The 22651-nt window shown below is 38.3% G+C and overlaps 1 protein-coding gene across 1 annotated transcript in view; it reads left to right on the forward strand.

Annotated features, from left to right (window-relative positions):
• Positions 1–17782: 17782 nt before the first annotated feature.
• Positions 17783–22651, forward strand: part of EML1 (EMAP like 1) — a 166017-nt gene continuing 161148 nt past the window's right edge. The window contains exon 1 of the mRNA XM_063290316.1: positions 17783–18009. Coding sequence (XP_063146386.1) covers positions 17979–18009 — 31 coding nt within the window. The 5' untranslated portion in view covers positions 17783–17978. The remainder of the gene's footprint in view (positions 18010–22651) is intronic.

Consider the following 22651-nt stretch of genomic DNA (forward strand, 5'->3'; position numbering starts at 1 on the left):
AAGAGAGTAAGTATGCTAACAAGATTTGATCTAAAGGACATATTTTCAGAATATAAGATCAGTGTTAGGAACAGAATGAGTACAGTTAATTTTTTTAAAAAAAACCCTGAAGAGTTTATGGCAATCAATCAATCAATCAGTGTGAAAACCAAAACAGAAAAAAGCATTCTCAACATTTCAAAGAAGAAAAGGCAATACAACTTATTTTTGTCAAATTGTATATAGGATTGTATTGCTTATAGTTTCATATACCATGAGATTTATTGGAAAAGGATATTCTAATATTTAAGAATAATTACGGACAGGCAGGAGAGAAAGACTTTTATGAAGAGGTTATATTTTATTTATTTATTTATTTGATATTTCAAATTTCATCACTGCCCATTTCCCTCAAAGAGGGCCTCTTGGCAGTTTACAATAAAAGTAAAAATAAATACAGATTAAAATACAATAAAAACAGTACATCTTAAATGTAAATATAAATATAAAATACTAAATCCAAGATGAAGATATTAAAAGTTCTTAATTTATAATAATTTAATTAATTTACTTTTATCTTTGAAATAAGGACTAGAGACCCCACCCTGAATCATATCCACTGGATGACTTTGGGCCAATAGCTCACTTTCAACCCAATCTACCTCTCAGGTTAACGGTGAGAAAAATGGGAGAACAGCAGAAAAATGGGGAAAAGGCAAGATAGAAATTAAATGAGGGAGGGAGGGAGGGAGGAATTTCATCATTAAAAATAACTGTAATTGTCCAAACATCTGAAATGGGAGGGAGGGAGGTACATGGCCTATGCTCCCCTCACATACTTCTGCTTGCAGTTCCTCCAGCTGCATCACAAATTCCATGCAGAACAAAGGGAGAGGGGCATTATAAAAAATTAATAATCCATCAGGCATGCATATCTATTCACAGCTTAGATCTGCAAATAGAATGAAAATGTGAGGGGAAAGAAATGAGTTTCTTTATGATTTAGTACATTTCTTTGTCCCCAAACACAAATGAGTCATTGTCCTGGTTAGACATTGTCACACCGTAGTAAGAACTAGGCCAGCTATTTTTGACTGCATAGCTATAGCCTGCCTTTGCACATTACAAGCTGCTCTAGGGACTCTGTTTTTGCACCAAAGATACAGAAGATACATCAAATATACAGAAGATAGACCTAAATAATTAAATAATTTGAAAAGCAAAGAGAGTCTTTACAGCTGTGGGCTGCTGGGGTTCTTCAGCTGCAAGCTTTGCAAATGTCACTGAAATACAGGTAGTCCTCATTTAGCCACTGCCTCATTTAGTGACCATTCACAGTTAAAACAGTGATGAGAAAATAACCAAAGCTCGCATTTACAACCTTCGCATCCTTATGACCAATCTGCACATTTACAACCTTTGCAGGTTTGTAAAGCAAAGGAAAGCTGAAGTAAGATCATAAGGGCAGCTGTGGTTTCACTTAATGATCACATTGAATAATGACTGAGTTGACGGTCCCAGTTGTGGTCACTAAGCAAAGACTACCTATATAATGTAGGTTCTGCAGCTCAAGGCCCTTGAGGCACAGGAAAAGACTGACTCTACCATTAGGCAGAGTGAAGCATCTGCTGTTCAAGCCAGCAGGAGCAATAGCGAGATGGTATAATTAAGGAAGGGGGATAATTTAAAAATTCTTTGGCAGAGCCCTCCTTCTAAATGTTCCCTAGTAGAAAGTAATCACGATAGGTTGCCAGCATCAGACTGAATGTCCTGCCATTTCGTAATCTGATCAGCTGGGGAAAGCTTGGCCCTTCTACCCAGGACTCTTCCCTGTAGTCAAGCTCTATGAAAACTAGGTAAGAATATTCCCAAATCCAAGAAAGACAAAATGTAACAAATGTTGTGCCCATCCTGGAAAACAAGAGGTAGCTGTGAAACCATGCAGTCCTGCATGTGGGTAAAGTCCTTATGAGAAATTCCTCATTAAACCAATACATCCATATCTCTAGCTATAAAAAGGAATTTATTGGGAAAAAAGGAAAAAACTAAATAATTGCACACAAGACTTCCAAATATAATCAAAACAGTTATAGTATCATAGAGCTGGAAGGGACCTCAAAGGACATCTAACAGCTTGGTGCAGGACCTGCTAAAATATTTCGAACAGATGCAGGTAAATTATTCTACAGACTGACAGATCTTACAGACAGGAAATCCCTCCTAATATCTAACCCAAATCTGCTTCCCAGGAGTTTCAACCCACTGGTTCTGACTTTTCTCTCTAGGGCAAAGGAGAACATTCCCTCCTCTATATGACAGCCCTTTGGATATTTGAAAACTGCTGTTATATCTCCTCTCAGTCTCCTCTTCTGCAGGCTAAGCATACCCAGCTCCTTTAACCATTCCTCACTAGATTTGGTGAGAGCCCGTTTGGTCTAGTTGTTAAGGTGCTGGGCTAGAAACCAGGAGTCTGTGAGTTCTAGTCCCGCCTTAGGTATGAGAGCCGGCTGGGTGACCTTGGGCCAGCCACTTTCTCTCAGCCCAGCTTCGTGCAATGTAGACTAGCCTCCTCGTAGTGCACCCCGGGGAACGTGACTTATCATGGCAAAATAGTCTACACATCTGGCTGCTGGACCTCACAAGGATTTCCCAGCAAGAAAAAAAAAAGCAGCATGAACACCGAACTGCTATGCCATATGATTTTTTTAAAAATTGATTTATTTTCCAGTCCTCTCTTCATTTTGATAGCCCTCTTCTGAACATGTTCCCGTTTCCTGGACCAGCTATAGCTTCCAAGTGGTCTTCAAGGGCAGCCCCATGTAGCATGCATTAAAGTAATAAAATTGTAAGGTTACCAAGGCATGAGTTATTGTCTAAAGGACCTCCCAGTCCAGGAACAGGCACAACTGGCCTACCAGATGAAACTGTGCGAAGGCTCTCTTGGCCACCTCTGTCACCTGCTCTTTGAGCAGGAGCTGTGAATCTAAGAGGACCCCCAGACGGTACACTAGTCTCACATGTGGAAGTGCAACCTCATTGAAGACTATCTTTCCTAAACCATTAGGTTCTTGAAATATTGTATAAAAACAAATATAAAACACTTCGCATACATTACCAATATCGATCTTGGTAATGTATGCAGGACAATCCTGCAAAATAAGTTAGCATTACTATGCTCCATGTTGATAGACTTAAGTGCTTGGACACCTTGCAGGCAGGTGTTCCATCTTCCAGCATTACTTTCCTTTCCTTTCCTTTCCTTTCCTTTCCTTTCCTTTCCTTTCCTTTCCTTTCCTTTCCTTTCCTTTCCTTCCTTTCTTTCCCTTTCCTTTCCTTTCCTTTCCTTTCCTTTCTTTTTTTTTTTTGGTGGGTCCTACCTAGGCCTTCTGTAAAAAATAAAAATGTAGCCCAATACTTTGTTTGGAAGTGTGCCCTGAAAAGGAAAGTAGAGGTAGGAAGGAGGGTCTCAGTGATGGATAACAAGAGAGGAAGGACTAGGAAAAATAACATTTTGGTAAACCTGTGCTTTCCAACTAGTAATGATTCCCAGGCAGCTACAGTAGTTTGCAAATGGGCATCCCGCCCCTCTCCCCTGGCAGCCTTTTGTCAAGTCAACTCGCAACATGTCTCAAAATGTCAAATATGTAATCCAGCCCCAAAAGTTTGTGGACCCCAGTCTTAAACTGAGAAAGAAGAATTTTCGAAATACATCTCTGACAGAGCTAGAATTTAAATGGGATTCCCAATTGCATAGTTCAGTCTTGTAGCTAGATATGATTGGGATTTTTATTTATATAAGTTAATTTACTGTATACAAATTAATGAACATTGCAAAATCTAAATATTGCTGTTGAAATAGGATGAATAAAAATGAAATGCAGTATAGGTAAAACAACAATACCACCTCTTGTTTAGACAGTCCATACATGATCCATCCACTCAACCTGTGTAGGCTTATACAGAACTGTATAAATGAATTACGATAACATGAGTTTGATACATGATTTCTGCTGTCAGAAGCTTCCATGTTCCTATCTCTGATTAGAATGTTGGCAGCATATTAGGCCTAGGATGAGGCCCTCCCTGACCTAGCAGATGAGATGAATAGATCTCCTTCAATCTTCATTTATCTTTTACAACGAAGGTCATACAGAGTGATTGCTTTTGCTAATCAGATGGGCCTGATTATTAAGTGTATATGTTCCTATTTGACTGAGGTGAACACTTCCCAATCCAGGGAAGCACATGGAGAGAGAAACAGGCAAAGGCAGCTCTTTAATTTTTTAAAATTTATTTGACTTTCTAAGGAGCATTCAAAATTACTGAAGGGGGAAGTTGATAATACACTCCCTAATCAGTTTCAAGTATATGTATTTACCACTTGTGCAAGAGATATATCTCAAGATATACCTTTAAGATGTGTGGATTTCAACTCCCAGAATTCCCCACATATCTTAAAGTTGCTGAGGTTGAGAAACACTGCTATAGAATGTAATACAATGTAATGTCATACAATGTCATACAAATCACATTTTTACAATTTAACACTTTGAATTCTTTTATTGTTGAGTGATTTCTCTACTGTGATTTCTGTACTGTGATACAATAATAGAGATATAAACTAAATCAGTGTTATGCATCAATATTTGCGGGGGGCAGGGCCACATTTGGCCTTTGAGTGGTATGGCAGAGGCTACAAAAATTAAATTGATTAGTGTATAAATTAAACTAGAATGTGAATACATGTATTCAATAATTGAACAATTCAATTCAGAGGCAAATTTTGGCAAGGCTCTGAAGGTTACAAACAAACATTAAGGGAAATGTATTTATTCATTGGATTTAGAAGGTGCCCAACTCTGTAAGATTCTAGGTGGCATAAAAGTTAATAAAAACAGTAAAAGCACAAACCATATACATCAGAAAAAGCAATTAATCATACAGATGAGAGCCTATAAGGAAGTCAGAGCCCACCCTATACCACTGCCTGGGGAGACAGCCAGGTTTTCAAAGACTTGTGGAACATTATCTGGATGGGAGCCATACTGATCTTGGGGAGATGTTGTTCCAGATGCTGAAACAAAAAAGACACATTTGCCAGGTCCCAAGAGATGGCAATGTTTAATCAAAGGGACCAGAGTGTGCCCATTTTGTCCAATTGTACAGGGTGTACAGAAACTATCAGACATAGGTGGTCCCTCAGATAACCAGGCCCTATGTCATGAAGGGTTTCATAGTTAGTAACCATCTATTTGAGAACATATCTTTATTCCTAATATGGTCTCCTTTGTAACCAAATGCTTTAACCTCTATCTGCCTTCAATCTGGCAGCACCATAAGTTATATGAATGAGTAGTTATACTGGTGAGTTTAAATTAGAGTCCTGGACAGAGAATCTCCAGCTGGTGGGGACAGATTCTGGCCCAGGTCCTGAGCTAGTGCCTGACTCATCTGGCTTAGAATGCTTGGAGAGATTACTTGAATAGTAATCTCAGATGAGGCCTTGATATCCTAAAGTTAAATGAATGATGTATGAGATGAAAAAAACAATATGCAGATCAAGTCCTAGTTTTAATTCTTAACAGCTTGCACATTTATTTATTATATTTTATCCAGTGCTGCCACTAGAGCATTTTCAGGGGGTAGCTGGCAAGCCCTTGTACTAGTAGTTACAATAATGTCTTCAGAACAGAAGTGAGCTGCAGTGGAGTGAAACAGTGGTCAGAAATGGTTCATTGACCAGAGCAGTCACCACTAAACCACTGGCCTGAAGTTCCCAATCAGCATGGTTGCTGGTCATGCTGGTTGAGAATTATAGGAGTGGTAGCCCCACATTATCTGGAGAACAATGAAAATAGTGGACAACAGTGTCTGCTATAGGTAAGGAGAAAATAGTAAGGGTAGGTTCAGTCATTAATATAAAAGATAAAATACCGTACAGGAACAATAGTTAAAACAAGGATAGAAATACCCAGAAAAATACTTTTATTAGTGAAACAATCTTGTACATGTCTGTTCAAAAATAAACTTTGTTGATATCAGTAAGACTTATTCCCAAATAAATACAGGATTAAAGTTTTAAATGTTTATAACCCTCCTTTCTGTACATCTGACTATATTATTGCTTTAAAGATAAACATAAAAATCTCAGCTAACCATTGTTCTCATACCATGAGATAAAAAGATTGCTCAGGGGTTATGCTTGGGGGATTATGCTCATGCTTCATTTTTTGAATAATTCGTTTAAGCATCTGAAGGAATTACAGATATTCCACCAGATGTAGAAAAGAGACCTTTGTTAGTACAAAATCAGTGCATGGAATATGGGATAGAACGGAGTGGGATACATTTTTGCTTTGCTTTGCAAAATCAGGTGCATGATTTAAGAATAAGACAGACCATGCTTAAAGAAAGCATATCTCTTCTCAGACCAAAAACATTCAGTAGGAGGATTTAGCTTTGCCGGTTCATATAGAGAATCTAGGAAAAAATCAAAACACCTATCTTGCAAGTCATTTGACTGGATCACAAAGTATTTCATGTAAACTAAATGGGTCAATATGCAGCAAGTAAAATGAGGTCCAGAGCTTAGAAAGTAACTTATTTTTGAAAAAAGAAATTGATCAGCTGAGAGATGTAGCAACATTTTCTATTTAGAGATCATTGCTTAGTCTGATGTAGAATATTACATTGTCCATGAAACAAAGCATAAATCCAAAGAGATTCTGGTTTTCCTCTTAAACTAATTTTTTTATTTTCCTCTTAAGATGATTTTATGTAGCACTCATAGCTGCTACATATAAATTTAAATTCAGAAGGATTCATTTGTGTGATGAGCAAGACAGCTGCTACTCTGACTTTCACAAGGAAAATGGACCTGAAGGAACCACTTAGATAAATGACCATGTGCTCATCAAATTAGCAAGCCATATTTCTCTAAAACAAATTCAATTCATGAAAGGAGCCTGTGGGGGCAGGCATATGCCCTCTTGAACTTTGTACAATACATGGTGTTGACACTATCGAAATAATCCAACAATTTACATAGTTTCTATTGGTTGGCTCTTTTCCTTTGTCCTCTTGAAGATACTTTCCCTGTAATTACGGCTGGATCTTGATAAAAGATACAAAGAAATGGCAACACTATTCCTGTTTCAAATCTGGATGAAGGAGGATGAAGGAAAAGGACTGTATGAGATTGATAGAAATATTTTCTGAAAATACCTGCTTTCTTTGAGTGAGTTTAAATCTTCAGAGCCAGATGAATTGCATCTTAAAGTGCTGAAGGAACTAACTAATGGTCCGGCTGAAACCAATTATCTTTTAGAAATTCTGAAACACTGGTAAAGTGCCAGATGATTGAAGGAGAGCAAAAACCAAGAGGAAAGGTAAGTAAAGGTAAAGGTTTCCCTTGACATTAAGTCCAGTTGTGTCCGACTCTAGGGGGCAGTGCTCATTTCCGAAGCCGAAGAGCCGGCGTTTGTCTGTAGACACTTCTGTTGTCATGTGGCCAGCATGACTACACGGAACGCTGTTACCTGCCTGCCAAAGCGGTACCTATTAATCTACTCACATTTGCATGTTTTCGAACTGCTAGGTTGGCAGGAGCTGGGACTAGCAACGGGAGCTCACCCCGTCACGTGGATTTGAACCGCCGACCTTCCGATCGGCAAGCTCAGCAGCTCAGCGGTTTAACCCGCAGCGCCACCACGTCCCTATGTAAAGGTAAAGATTTCCCTTTACCAAGCAAAAACCAAGAGGAAAGGTAAGATCTAGTAAACTACAGACAAGTCAGTTTGATACTGACACATGGGAAGATTTTAGAATAGATCATAGTTTGTTCTGTAAGCACCTTGAAAATAATATGGTAATTACCAGAAGTCAGCATGTTTCTATGAAGAACAGATCTCACTAGACTAATATTTTCTCATTTTTGATTGGGTAATCTCTAAACAGATTGTGGGAATATTGTAGGCATAGCATACCTTGATTTTGGCAAAGCAGTTGACAAAGCTGACACCCTACAGGAAGATTAGCAACTTAGTTGTGTGGGCTGGATGACATGTCAATTAAACCGATACATAGCTGGCTTGAAAAGCATACTCAAAGAGTGGTCATCAATGGTTCTTCATCACTATTGTTATAAATTTATTTTTAATATTGTACAGTGCTCAGAGTCACTATGGATTCAGGTGGACTCAAAAATTGATAAATAAATAAAATTGGAAAGCTGTATCGTGAGGTGTCGCACAAATCAGTCATGAGTCCTGGACTCTTCAATAATTTCATAAATTATTTGGAGACGTAGGCATCTATTTCTAACATCAATGATGTAAAAATAATTTAGGGTGTGTCTTGATAAGATGATGCAAGTTTTGCCCTTTCATCCTTGCACTGTAATGTTGCATGCAAGTATGTAAGGAATAGAGTTTGCATTGTGATGTCATAACACATGTTTTATCACTTGCACACCATTGTACACCTCCTTCAGATGTCTATGTTTGGATGGAGGGAATGCTTAACAAATGCAGATAATAAGGCATCAGGCTAGAAACTGGGAGACTGTGAGCTCTAGTCCCGTCTTAGGCACGAAGCCAGCTGGGCCAGTCACTTTCTCTCAGCTCTAGGAAGGAGGCAGTGGCAAACCACTTCTGAAATACCTTGTCAAGAAAATTCCAGGCAGTTGTCAGGAGTCAAAAACTGGCTCAAAGGGACCCCCCCCCCCAAATTAATCATAATAATTCTGGTAGATTGAAAAAAATGGGCTGTAAGTAACAGAAGTTTAACATGCACAAGTGCAAAGTTCTTCACTCAGACAAAAAAAAAATTAATGCACAAGTGTAAGATGTGCATGGTCTTGATAATAGTAGATGTGAAAAAGACTGGGAAAAAATACATTACAGTATGGAAAGAAGTAAAGAAACAGAAAAGGAATGCAATTAAAGGGCAAAGGCAGAATCTCAGAGGGCAAAGAATGAAAAGAAACAGCACAGTCACAACAGTTAGTGGATGGAATTGGATTGACTTGAGGGGGATGAGAAAGCAATAGGAGGAGGAAGAAGAGAAAGAAGGAGAAGACAAATTATCAGATTTGATACTAAGCTGGAAGAATGAGAGGTTTGTCTGTGGACAGCAGTATATGCAGAGAGGATGGAGCAGTGGCTGTTGGAGGTCAAGTCAACAGCATGGAGACAGCAGTCTAGAGCAGCCTTTCTCAACTTTTTGACCCTGGAGGAACCCTTGAAATATTTTTTCAGGCCTCGGGGAACCCCTGCACATTCAGGCTCAAACATAGGCCAGAAGTTACAACATTATTATATTTGTTTCATGTGTAGGCCTGTATATATGCATTAACAGTGTTCTTAAACTAAAAATAAAGAATGAAACTTATCTCTTTAATGTGAAGGCGTCCAAATTTGAAATATTTTTTTAAATAAATTGTGATTTCTCAGGAAATCCCTAATGACCTCTCATGGAACCCTAGGGTTCCACGGAACCCTGGCTGAGAAACCCTGGTCTAGAGACTGCTGAAGGCGAGTGACAGGTCAGCAGAGTCCACTAATGGCCAGTGGAGTCCACTAATAATTTTTGACTAGGTGCTTTTCCTAGATCATGCTATTTGGGTGGTGGTCAAGTTGAAATTAGTTCTCTGAAGTGGAAGATGTGGTGTTCTAGATGTGAGCTGCCTCCGAAAAGGCCTGTTCTATCTGGAACACTAGGATCTGAACACCATGAGCTGCTTAGATTAACTTCTAGTCTGCCTCCTCCATTCCTGCCCCCCCATGGTTCGGGAGAAGAATGGGATTATTCTATTCATGGAATGGTAGGTTTTGCACATACTGTACATAGGGCCAAAAGTTATTTTCAAGCTTTAGATAGACATTCTGAAGAGAACAATCCTAATACCTTCTGCCTGGTGCTAACTGATGGAGTTTTTAAAGGTTAATAAAAGAACTCCAAGCAGCTAACAGCAATCTTGCAGAGTAGAAGTATGAACCAAAAAAAGAACTTGCACATTAAGCTTAATTGTGTTCAGAAATAAATTCAGTCTTTACACTGTAGTTAGATGAAGAAAAATAGAGATAACTTACTTTTATTTAGTAGATTTGGATACAGGTAGGTTCATAGTAGAAAGCACTTAATCATCACTAGTTCTTTGTAGAGACTTTCTATGTGGAATAGAAAGTCTGTGTGCAGGTGAGATGTTAGGGGGAGGAGCTGCATGCAGCAGCATCTCCTGCTTGCATGTCTGCCCACTGGGTAATGGAGACCATTAATCCCCAAGCCCAAGAAGAAGAAGGAAGAGGAAGTCAGGTGACTCATGTGACATCCCACAAGGACAATAGAGATGTGATTTGCAAGGACAATAGAGATGTGATGTGACCCCCTTATGCTTATGAGACAATGCTGAGTTGATCCCTGATAATTCCAACACTAACAATCCCTATGCAACTGGCAGATGCTTAGTGCAATTTGGCAAATTCAGAACAGAATGATTTGCCTGCCTTTTGGCTAACCCTTGCCATAATTTTCATAAATCAGTTAGAGCAGGCACAAAGTTAGAAAAGAATAATATCCAGATGGCCTGGATCTGCAAGGTTAACTGTTGAGGCTCCAAACCAAGAGAATCCCTGGAGGAATTAAGAACAGCAACATTGTGGTTTCAGCAGATGTAGACCACAGTATTGGTTTATAGGGTGTAACTGCTTCAGAGGTAATTACATGTGACCATATAAGGATTTCTCTTCTGTAATAATAATAATAAAAAGATGCAACAGCCATGAAATATAGACTCACACCAAAGAAATTGGAACTAGTATTGAAACAGTACACATCAGTTATGGATTAACACCAAACAGAATTCCTGGCTAGGAAAACTGCTGATTAGAGTAACTGGATATAGGATCAAATTAGGGCAAGTCCTGGATAGCAGGGAGATTGCACATTAAGTAATATATCCAGCAGGTTAGCCAGTTGTTGTTGTTTTTAAAGACTCTGCTAAATAATAATAAACACACTTTTCTGTGGATTGATACATGAGAAATGTGCATACACAAACCCACACAATCAGAAATGTACAAATGAAAAGTAAATAGGAAAATTACAAATGCCATAAATATCAGGACTATTCATAGTCCTATCCTGAATAAAACTGATTCCCTGTGCAATGAGCTTTCGATAAAATTAAGTGCATATATCTGAGAAAAGTCAAGCAGATATGACTAACAAACTTACAAACTGTTATTTTAACAAAAGGCTGATATTTTCCCAACACCAGCTGTAATTCAACGAGTTCTGTGAAACAGTTGTTGTTGCCATCATCACCCTTGGCTCTGTCTAATTTGGAGAGAAAAAGCAGGGATTTTTTCAGACTTTTTTGTCTCAGAACTACCATGAGGTCTGCTTTGTAAGGTTTGAGTCTAACTCTGAGGCTGAGGAAGGGGAAATCGAAACCTATGCTAGGCAAAACGGGGAAATCAAATCTCAGAGTGGCTCAGCAGAGTGGGAAAGTCCTGAGCAGCTGATTGGACAAAACCAGGAGCTGGATTCAAAGCTGCCAATCAGCGTGAGCCGAAAGGTGCGCCAAGCAAAAAGAAGCTCGATTGGTTCCGGAGGAAAAACAGTGCAAAGGGAACAAAATAAAAGGGAGTCAGTGCAAGGACTGGGCTACCAGAGACAAATGTTCCACTGAGCTAAGAGCTGCCAATGAAGAAGAAAAACCGGAACCATTCTCAGAGCCCTACCCTGTAGCCGCTAGGGAACCAGAGACTTCCCAGCCTCCCGAACCTTGCCTTGCCACCTTGCAGTGAACCCCAGCCAAGCCTTGCCTTGTCACCTTGCCACGAAATCCAGTTGAATCTTGCCTTGCCGCCCTCCCAGGAAGCCCAACTGAGTCGAGTCCTGCCACCTTGCCAAGAAGCTCAATCAAATCAAGTCTCACCGCCTTGCCATGAAGTCCAGACCAGTCACATCCTGCCATCTTGTCACGAAACCCAGTCAAGTCAAGTCTTGCTGCCCTGCCATGAGGTCCAGCCAAGTCCAGTCTTGTCACCTTGCCACGGAGTCCAGTTGATCCTAGTCTCGTCACTTCGTTGCGATCCATAGCTGAGTTTTGCCTTGTAGTCTTACCGTGTTCTCCAGCTGAGGTTGGTTTAGTTGCCTTGTCGCCATCACCAGTCAAGTTCCATTGTGCCGTCTGGCCGCGAACTCCAGTCACATCTAGCCCAGTCGCCTTGCCACCAGCTCCTGCCGAGTCCTGTCTTGCCTCCTTGCTGTGGTCTCCAGTTGAGTCCAGTCCAACCACATCGCCGTGTTCTCCAGATGAACCTGGCTTCGCTGTCTTGCCGAGCACTCTGCCATTGCCTGGTTGGGCTTGAATTGAACTGAACTATTATTCAAGAGACAGTTACTAATTGTATATAGTTGTATTGTAAATAAAGAATTCCATTTCACTTTCCTGGTTGCCTCACAGTCTAACCAGAACATGCTTCTATCAACTTCTTGCTGCTGTACTCAGAGCAGAATCATTCCAATACTTTTATGCCAAGATACATGTTTCTCTTCAACTCCAGAAAATTCATCCCTCACCCTGTAATTCCATTAGTACAACCATTTTAAGGTGGGGACATTTCATATCACTTCTGTTACGATGTTCTCCAAAGAGGTATATTTCCACATTAATTCCTCCCCTCCAAGTTTCTCCATTCTGAGTTTTCACCCAACTTGCAGGATGTCATCTAATGACTGTTTTGCTCAACCAGTTGCCTATGTTCAAAAAGGTTTCTGTTGTGTTTACAGTAGACAAATATATGCTGGGGGGGCACTATTAGCAAGGATTTTTTTCTTCCCATGGCGGGATTTGTGGAAGAGATTTTTGTCAGTATTAATATACACTCAGATACAATGGAGGGAAAGGACCAGTGGAAAAAAATATATAAAATAATATATATTTTTACTGTTGAGCAATAAGTACTTCTTTTCTCTCCCCACCCACAGAAAACATGGTAGAACACCAAAGACAGAGATCTGCAATATATACATACATACATATATACATACACACACACAAACACACACACATACTTTAAATCTAATAAACTACTGTGTGTGTGCATGTGTGTGAATTTTATTAGATTTAAAGCAAAGATAAAAACTACCAAAAAGCAAAAAAAAGTACAAAAAGAAAAAAGAAAAAACCAAGAAGGTGTGAAAACACAAGAAAAAAAGAATTTTAAAGATTATACAAAGAGGTGACTTCTGACTTTTAACAGCAAGAATATACAGCAATTTCCATAATCAATCCTTTACTCTATATCAAACCAAAATCACATTATTTCTATAAATCATTCCATTAGCACATTATAAATATCACTAAATACAATTGCTCCTTCCCCTTATATTAAAAGAAAAAGAAATATATAAACCTCCTAATCAACTTCCCCCAAAACAACATTTATTTAATTATTTCCTTCCTACCACTATTCTATACATTTCTGTCCACTATAATAAAGATCAAACTAAAAAGCATGTAAATTGTCTGCTCTTGTAATTAATAATACTTCAATTATAACAATCTTAATTCTATTAAACCTAAAACCATGCATTTATTGTTTATACCTTAGTAATCTTAATCCAAGTCATTAAAAAAGAATATGAAGTCAAACAAGCCTTAAAAGCAATCCAAATGAACATTCTTAAATCCTTACCCCACTTCAAAATATATCAAAGCATTTGCATATCTCCACATTACACACAACACATTTTTCATAAAAAAATCAAACAGCCCAACTACCCACCTTAAAAACTCCAACTTCTCAGCAGAAAACCTCCCATAGAAAAATAACCCTTTTCCTTCCCATAACTTTCTGTCAGAAAAACAATTCCATTTATAGTTTGAACTGTCCCTTTAATCCCTTCAGTTCCACAATCTGGTCATTGTCAGCAAAAGCCTCGATCTCGCTGTCAGTAGAAACATTTCTATCAATGTTAAGCTCCTCAACCTCTTCCACAACATCTCCAGCCAGATGACACATTTTAAAGCTGATGTTTTCTACAATGTCCCAAATATCTTGCATAATAGCTTGACAGGAATAATAAAAAAAATCTGTGTAAAAATCTGTTTAAGCTCCCTCGGAACTCTGAGACAGTCTGCTTGAAATCCTCCATGTTTCAGGCAATAGATTATGGTGCCCCCTAGATACTTGACCAGCGAAAGTAGGAGTTAATGGAAAATTTCTGAAGGATGTTGACACAAGTGAAAGTATTCTAACAGACAGCTCCCAGGGAAAGTGGCAACAGAAAGCTGAAGATACAAAACAGCAGATTTAGCATGTAGGAAAATATTAAATTCTTCAAATTCAGCACAGAAATAATAGCAGGGAGGCAATTATTCTCAATCCTCCTTAGTATTTGGATGGGAAACAAGCCAAAACTTTAAAAAAAATTAAAAAATTAATCTCAAAAATAACAATAAGCACCAAGAGAGATTGCTTGTCCTTGCTGTAGAAAGCTCCTCTTGGGGTACATAAACTTAAAAATATATATATATATAAATTGAGTGATTTAGAAATGGGATGGCCGATCTTAGTGTCCCTTTAAGGCTACAGCACAGCTTGGAAATGGTGACGTCCCAGCCTCCTGGCATCTCTTACCAGATTAATGCAATTGCTGTTTGCAATCCTCTGGCTCCAAGGTGCCATTCTGGAGGATAGATGGGATGATTCTGAGCTATTTCTATCTATTTCTATCTAAACTGCAAAATCTATTTTGAGTGCTTTCTATTCCACAGTTTCAAACTTTGATATCAGCTAAGCTTCTCATCTAGAAACAGCTAGAGAAGCCTAAAGGAAGATACCATGTTTAACTTATAAGTGATTTTGTTTTCTTATTCCACAGCAGTGATGATTGTTTGGGAACTAGGACACATTTTTCCTTGGCAAAATTCTAACTCGCAGCAGCAGCTTTTCCTCTCCTTTGCTTCCCCTTCCCTTTCTGCTTGACTTTTCAATCCAACATACTTTTTTTTTCTCAAAGCAATAAAGTAACCTTTTTCCTGTACACACAAACCTTCAAAATACCCTTCTGGAACTTCTGTTTGGAGATCATCTGAAGTCTTACGAAAGGCACCACCTGATCGATTTTTAATAAAAGACATGTGAGACAATACCTTTTTTAGCCATCGAGAAGAGAAGAAAATTTGGGTTTCTACATCACACTAAAGACTTATCTGCAGTGCCATGTTGCCCCATTGCCAGAGTGGACCAGCAACTGTTTCTGGAGGGCAGAAATGGATGTCGCTACCTTCTATCAATCCCCCACTAACTGTCAAAATGACCTCAGGCCTTATTTTTCTGCTCCATTTCTGAGGTACACATTTCCATACCATATCACTTCAAGGCTGCTTTCTATTTCAAATAGCACACTTCAGTCTGTTGCAGGCTAACCCCAGCAGCTCATTGGCTGCTTCATAGAGGAAGGAACACCTCTTCAACAGAATCAATTCTTACCATAGTTTCTATAATTTTAGATAATAATTTTAGTTATAATTACAATTATACTAATTATAGAAATTGAAATTTGAAAAATAAATAAATACTGTTGTAATAGCACAATGGTTATAACACTTGTCTTAAGTGGAAGGTTGCTGATTTTAAACCTGGCAGAAATGTGTATTTTTAATTACTATTTTCTTTTCTTGGGCTTTTTATTTTTCCCTATGCCTTTTTTTAAGTCCAGCAGTGCACCATATTAAATACCTTGAAAACTGTTGCCAAGCATCTGATAGATTGACCCAATATTAGAAACCTTAATAGATGGCAAACTTTTGATTTCCAAAAACTCTTTCCTGCATAACTATTTTCATATAATGGCATAGTTGATAAAAACTAGTCATTGACTTTATAGTTAATTGTTAAAATCTTGGTTGGTCTCCCAGACCTTGGGATAGAATGGTGGTTTGGGGCATTGTTTACATTTTTTTCTGAATTACACTGCAATGTAGCATAAGTCTTCCAGTCAATTGCATTCCTTTTCTTTGATATACAGTATGTTGTCTTCTTTTAAGACTCCTTGGACTGTAAGCCACCTACAGTCATTGTGGAGCTGGCAGACTCAAAACTGAATTAAATAAATAAATAAATAAATAAAGGAAAACAAAGCCCCTCCTTGCAAGTTGGTAAATGTACATATATGTAGGGAAGGATCACTGGCTAACCCATGCCAGTTTTACAGGTGTTTGCATCATTTCCACTTTCAAATTTATAATGTGATTTTAAAGTCTACATTAAACATCCATATAAATATGTATTTCCAAATATGTATTTCTATTTTTTTCCTGAAATATGCTTTTAACATAGGGTTTTTTGTTTTGTTTTGTTTTGAGCTAAAACATCTGGAAGGTTTTTATTGCTTTCATTAAAAAAGGTATTTTGCAGCTACCCTGCCTCGCCTTCTCATTACTAGAGTCTAGTCCATAATCAGGTATACCAGTTGAAATAAATGGCTCCTAAGCATGTCTATTTCTGTGCTGTCATTATATGCACCTATCTTCCCACCCACACCAGCCTGAGCCTTAGCAAAAATAATGCAATAAGAAGAATCCTAAAATGCTACATCAATTATTAAGTCATGCTCAGCTTCTGAATTTGTTTGTAAATACTCCAAAAAATCAGTATGTTACAGTGATCGCCTGTTAGAGAAAAACAAACTGAAGGAACCTTTTGCACCCAGGAAAATACTCCCTTCTTGAAAACGTGGGCGGAGTAAAATAACATGGTTGGTTTCACTTATCAGGATAAGCCATCAGTGCACAAAATGAAGCCCATCTGCTTGCCAGACAGTCACATGTAGCCCCCAAAGTCCCCCCAGACTCTGTTGCCCACTAGGAAGTTAAGACTCTGTCTTGCCCTGTTGCCTCTTTTATATATGAGGGTATATATATTGTATGTTGGCAGCTATGGGAGAACATGTTTTATTTTCAACCTGGGAGTCACTTGAGATGTTAGGAGATGGTGTCTCTGTGCAAATGAATTAAAGGTAGCAGTATTAATATTAATTCAATTTAATATCCCCCTCCCCTTTAAAATCTTTTTATGCGGTCCTGACTTCTTCTGCAGTGTGACCTTGATGTGCCCTCAAAGACGTGGGTGGATCTAAGCCTAACAAAAAGTGGGTACTGTCTTGTCATTGGTTTAGTTTGGGCTTAGCATGTTGTGTGAATCCACCTGTTATAGGAAAGCCATGGCTTATGACATGCTAAGCCATAATACATTGTACAATTGTGGTTTTATTCACTGTACCATGGTTAATAGTTTTGTGAGATGTGTGAACCAGGACTAAATCATGTTTTAATCCATAAACAGATAGAATTAGAAGAGAAAAGACGTTCTGGAACTATTAGAATTGCTTCCTTAAAATGTGCATTTAAAAAACATATCCTAACTCCAGATGTTTCCACAAGTCTTGTCAAAGTGTTTTAAATCCAAAAGCTGCTTTCATGTCTCTCAAGTGCCTGAAAAATCAGAGACATGTTCCTGTTACGTAACTAGAAATGCCTCGGAAAGAAGTTCTGGCTACAAGCTTTCTGCATCATAATTATTTCAGTGGGCATGTGAGTTCGGATTCCCAGCACAGGGCTTAAAAGCTTTTTCATAAATATTCCATGGCATTTTCCAGCGTGCAATGTGCCAGTGTTACATTAAAGAGGAAGCTGTTTGAAGGGGAGGGATGTCAACAAATTTATCTACCAATAGGGAGCTCTTTTGGCACAAAAGCACATTCTTATCTTTACATCCCATAATGAGAAGGCAGAGCTAGAATATGCTGCTCTAACTCTCCGGGTGGGTAAATACACTGTTGGGAGGAGGAAAGAGAAGAACGAGGAAAGAGAGAACAGCTCGTGTTTCCTTAACTCCTGATCGGCTTGCCCCAATGACGGAGCGAGTTCTGTATTTTTCCTCCTGCGGCTTCTCTAAGCAGAATTAAAGGAAACTTCCTTTCGCATGATGTCAGACTGCGAGGGAATGGCTGTGGGTAAGTGCCGGATTTGTATTTACCACACTGTCCTGGTTCACATTCTCAGCTTGCAAAAGCAGTACATAGGAAACTGGCCTGCTTCTTAAGCAGACATCCAATCCTGTCCTTGTGGGAGAACAAGAAATGAGAGTTTGGGCTGGATTTTCCCTTTCAAAGCCAGTTACATCCTGCAGGGCTTTTGCAGAGCCATAACTGGACAAATATTATGGAAGTGACATGTTCTCTTTTTGTTTGTTTAAAGTTTTGAATAATAAATGTTATTTATTTATTTGGCTTGTAAAAATAATTAACCTCTTCTATGCTGAGGGATTAGGCAAGGAGCACTAATAACATGTGGCAAAATGGTGATAGCTTACAGAGTGACTGATTCCTTTGACACAGCAATGTCCAGATTTGTGTTCTGGATCACCTTGGCAGAGACTGTCTGGAACTGAGATCAGAAATAGCACCCTGCTGTAATATATTCTTGTCATTTCCTAACTGCCAAAGGTTGCAGAAAAGGGAGTGAAAAAGAAACAGGGATTTTTGCTGGAAGATAGAAGTGCACTTTAGTATGAACATGAGTTCTTGGCACAGTATACCTAAGCACATTCTTTTACTGTTAGGAGGCTATGCGAACCTTAGCAATACATCATAGAAATTGGCTGAAATACATGTTCACAAACTTCTGAACCCTCGCTGTAAACACCACATCCTACTGTATCCATTCCAAAAAGGAAATTGCATTAAAGGAATCCAGACCAAATGAATGCTGAGCCATTCCATTTTATGAAAAGGTGAAATAAATCAATTTATTTGAAAGTACTATAGATCCAGAAGTACAAAACTTTATCCTTTTCAATATAGAGTAATTCTGAGCAACCATGGAGTCATTTTATTTCCTGGGTATGTGGTGATGTCCATTCTGGCATTTTAGAGTGCGGATTGTTTTTCACTAGTGACTTGTAGCATCTTCTGTTGTCACCCCACCATTGTTGTGGCAATATAAAAGCAGTCTTTATTGCTGTGATTGTGCCATAACACAATTGATGATTGGTCAATGCTATAAATCAGTAGAAGAAATACCAGAGACTACAGAGTGATGCTAGGCCACCAAGTATCTTCCATGGCTTTGTAGAGAATTAAGAGAATGAAGACCTAAAAACCCATTTATTCATAATATTATTTAGCTTTCTCATTTCTGTTATCTTCCATTACTCAAGTCATTTTTAAAGATTTCCTTATTCTATAGCAAGGTAGATCCAGAGAGCAGAATAAATCTTACATAATAATAAGCAAACAAAAAAAATGACTGAAAAAAATGAACAGATGCAGTCTCTGTTTTTAACAGTGAAATAAATGGCCAAACAGGGACTATTTCAATGATGTTAACCCAGAATTCTTGCATCCAGCACTACAGATATTTCAAAATTTGTATTTAATTTAAAATGCTTTTTGTTGATTTGCTTGTTTATGTCAAGTCTTGTGAGACTAGAAACTGAGGAATTATTATTAGTAGTAGTATTAACTTGTAAATCTCTGTATTCTATGCTTTAATTATATTTTATTCATCATTCTCAAAATATAATAAATGTGTCCTAAAGGATTACCAAGAGCTGAGTGATTGTGCCAATAGGTACATGCAGAAATGAGTTTTGTTTGAGCAATTTCTGTATTCAAAATTTGTATTTCTACATCTCAGAACACATCTGGTTCTAACTTCTGTGCTGAATGAAAAGGGCATCGTATGCATTAGAGGACTAAATTGGAAAAGGAGATTTTTGCCTGCCATATCAAATGGCCTGTTCTCTAGCTTGTACCAGAGCTAGCTGTTTAGAAGATAGAAGCATATTTGCTTGTTAAGCAGAGATGAGTCATATCAGGGAAATGGGAGAAGGCAGGAAGGTGGGAGTTACAGTAAATGACAGAAAGATTATTTACAATGAATCTAATACAAATTAATGCCATAATAACCATGCGTATGATGCCTTTAAAAAGAAAAAAACAGCTTAAGATACACGTTTTTGCAGCTATTGATAAGGAATATAAAGTTTTTTCCTTACTGTGGTGATACTGCATTACAAACTACTATAATCATTGATAGTTCCACTGATGCCAATAGATACTTGCCTCCCAAGGTTAATAGTAGCTTTGGGTGGGGTGATTTCTATCAGGGCGGCAATAAGCGTAAGGAAGGAATTAAAAACATTAACAACAACCCTCTTCCCATCCATCATAGTCTGATTCTGCTACAGTCTTCCTACTTCATGTCCTGATGCTAGATATCTAACAGTATTTAAATAAATACATGAATTGCTTTTATGCAATTATTATGTATAGTTTGATTCAGGGAATTACCATACATGGCTTTAGATCTGTACAGGAAGTGAATTGAGCTCCCTGCCACTTAGCTGACAATCTCTTTATTTACACTAGGTCCTCTCTCTCTCCTCCTGTAATGGCACAGCTTTGTTCAAATGTAAGTTGTTTGCTCAAAACCTTTCTTTGAAGAAGGCAGATCCTGGTGCAATGAAGAATGCCCAGAAACATTGCTGATGAATTGGTAGGGAGCTCAGTTTGGTTCCCCACTGAATCTGAAGCCACACCTGGTAATATTCATAGTATGGCATTTTGATATTGAACAGTTATTGAAGGCTGATATACAGTATTGTTTTATGCTGGTCAATATGACTCCACCAGGCCTAACCCTTCAATTCTGACCATGGATGGATCCACACAGTATGTGACTTGTTAGTTTATGACTCAGGGTATTGTGTAAAGTCAAGCAATTGGGTTAATTTTGTAAACCATGGTTATGTTGGAAGTCCTGGCAAATCTGGCATGCCTCATTAGCATATGGATGGTTGCTCTAGGATGCAAACTCTCCATGCTACTGAGGAAGCTGTTTGTTGCTACTCCAATTTCCTCTCTTTCTCTTCCTCCTTCACCATCAGAGAAGAAGCATGCTTTGCTTCTCTCTCCATCTTGGGCCTAAAGCCATATGGCTGCCACTTTCTACATGCAGCTTTTAGCAGCTATAGGGCTAAGAGATCACTAAATATAGGTAAAGAACAGAAGAAACAAGGAACATCATTTTCCACTAAAGATGAATGTAACTGGACCAAAGAATAAAGTCAGTAAGACTCTTTTTTACTTTACTTTGAACCTACTCTGTCTAAGCGTGTGATTCTTTATGCTTGGGAGGGCTGAATGTGTAAGATCAGTAACCTGTGTTTCTCTGACATGCTCATTAAAGCTATCTGAGATAATACTGTTTTTCTGTGCACAGTTTCTCCGCTGTGTTAAACTCTGCTCCATTATGTGGTCCTAGCTGGCCACTAATGGCTTCAAATTAGTCATGGGATATCATGTTGTGCAAACAGAGTCAATAAGATTTTTGTAAGTTGAGGAATCAGACCTAATGTCCTAACTTCTAAAATCTAACAAAAGGCAGTTGTAAACAATAACTTTTTCTCCAATAGGTGAGGAAAGTATAGATGATGTCTAGATATTATTTACTTTCCCCACTACTCAAAAGGAAAGAGAGAATGAGAACTCATATGGAACAGGAAGTCCATCTGTGCTGGAAAATGAGTTTGAAAAAGAAGCAGAAAGTTGATGTTCTCTGCAGGAAATCCCAAGTCATTATGGATTCCTCTGGAAATCTAATGGAAAACAGGAATCTATTGACATGCTAATCCTGTGAATCCTCATTTTTCCTCAGCCTAGTATATTTGTGTAAACACCAGAAAACCACATTACAGAAGTGTGCTATATGCATAAATAAACTAAAATAATCATAAATCTTAATTATCTTCCTAAAATTCATTCATTCATTCAATATAACTACCCATCTCAAATTCATGACTGAGTGGCTAACAACAGTTAAATACTATACAAAAACATATAACGTAAAAAAAACAGCACAAATATAATCAACAGCTGAGGTAAAAGAACTACCAGCAACAAAATAATACAACCACTGCATGGACTATGCCACATACTTGGACCCTCAAGCCAGGTGATAAAACCGCATCATTAAGGCCTTGCAGGCGTACAAGCTTTTTGATTTGCCTGTATTCCTTACACATCTTCCAAAATATCATATGCTACATATGGACTTACAAGACCCTGTTTATATTTATGTTGCACTGTATTCATGACAGTGAGATTCTCAAGATAATGCATTTCCTGGCCTTTAAGGAACACAAACACTTTTGCATATTTACAGCAAAGATTTGACAAGGAAAACCCTTTGTGATATTCTTACTGCAACCCCTTTTGAAGACTTACAAATATTGTGTCTCTGCTTCCAATCTCCAAAGCAATTTTATTTTTTTCCACCGCCACCCCAGCCTTTTCACCTGCTTTCTCCTTCCACCAACAATATTTGTAAATCCTCCAAAAGAGCAAAGAGACATTACATCTGATGATATTACAGCAATGTATGTGATAAAAATTAACTTGGTTTAGCCCACATAATTCTTAAGCTTTTACAGCAAAATGAGAAACAACAACAAAACTCCACAGAAACAAAACAAAACCAAACAAAGCTACTTCTCTATGAAGTTTGTATTTGATTGTACAGAGGTGATAGGCTACCCCAGGGTTGCTCAACCTGGGCCACTTTAAGATGTGTGGACTGCAACTCCCAGAATTC

Source organism: Candoia aspera, chromosome 1, assembly GCF_035149785.1.
Source record: "Candoia aspera isolate rCanAsp1 chromosome 1, rCanAsp1.hap2, whole genome shotgun sequence".
In the NCBI taxonomy this organism is placed as follows: domain Eukaryota; kingdom Metazoa; phylum Chordata; class Lepidosauria; order Squamata; family Boidae; genus Candoia; species Candoia aspera.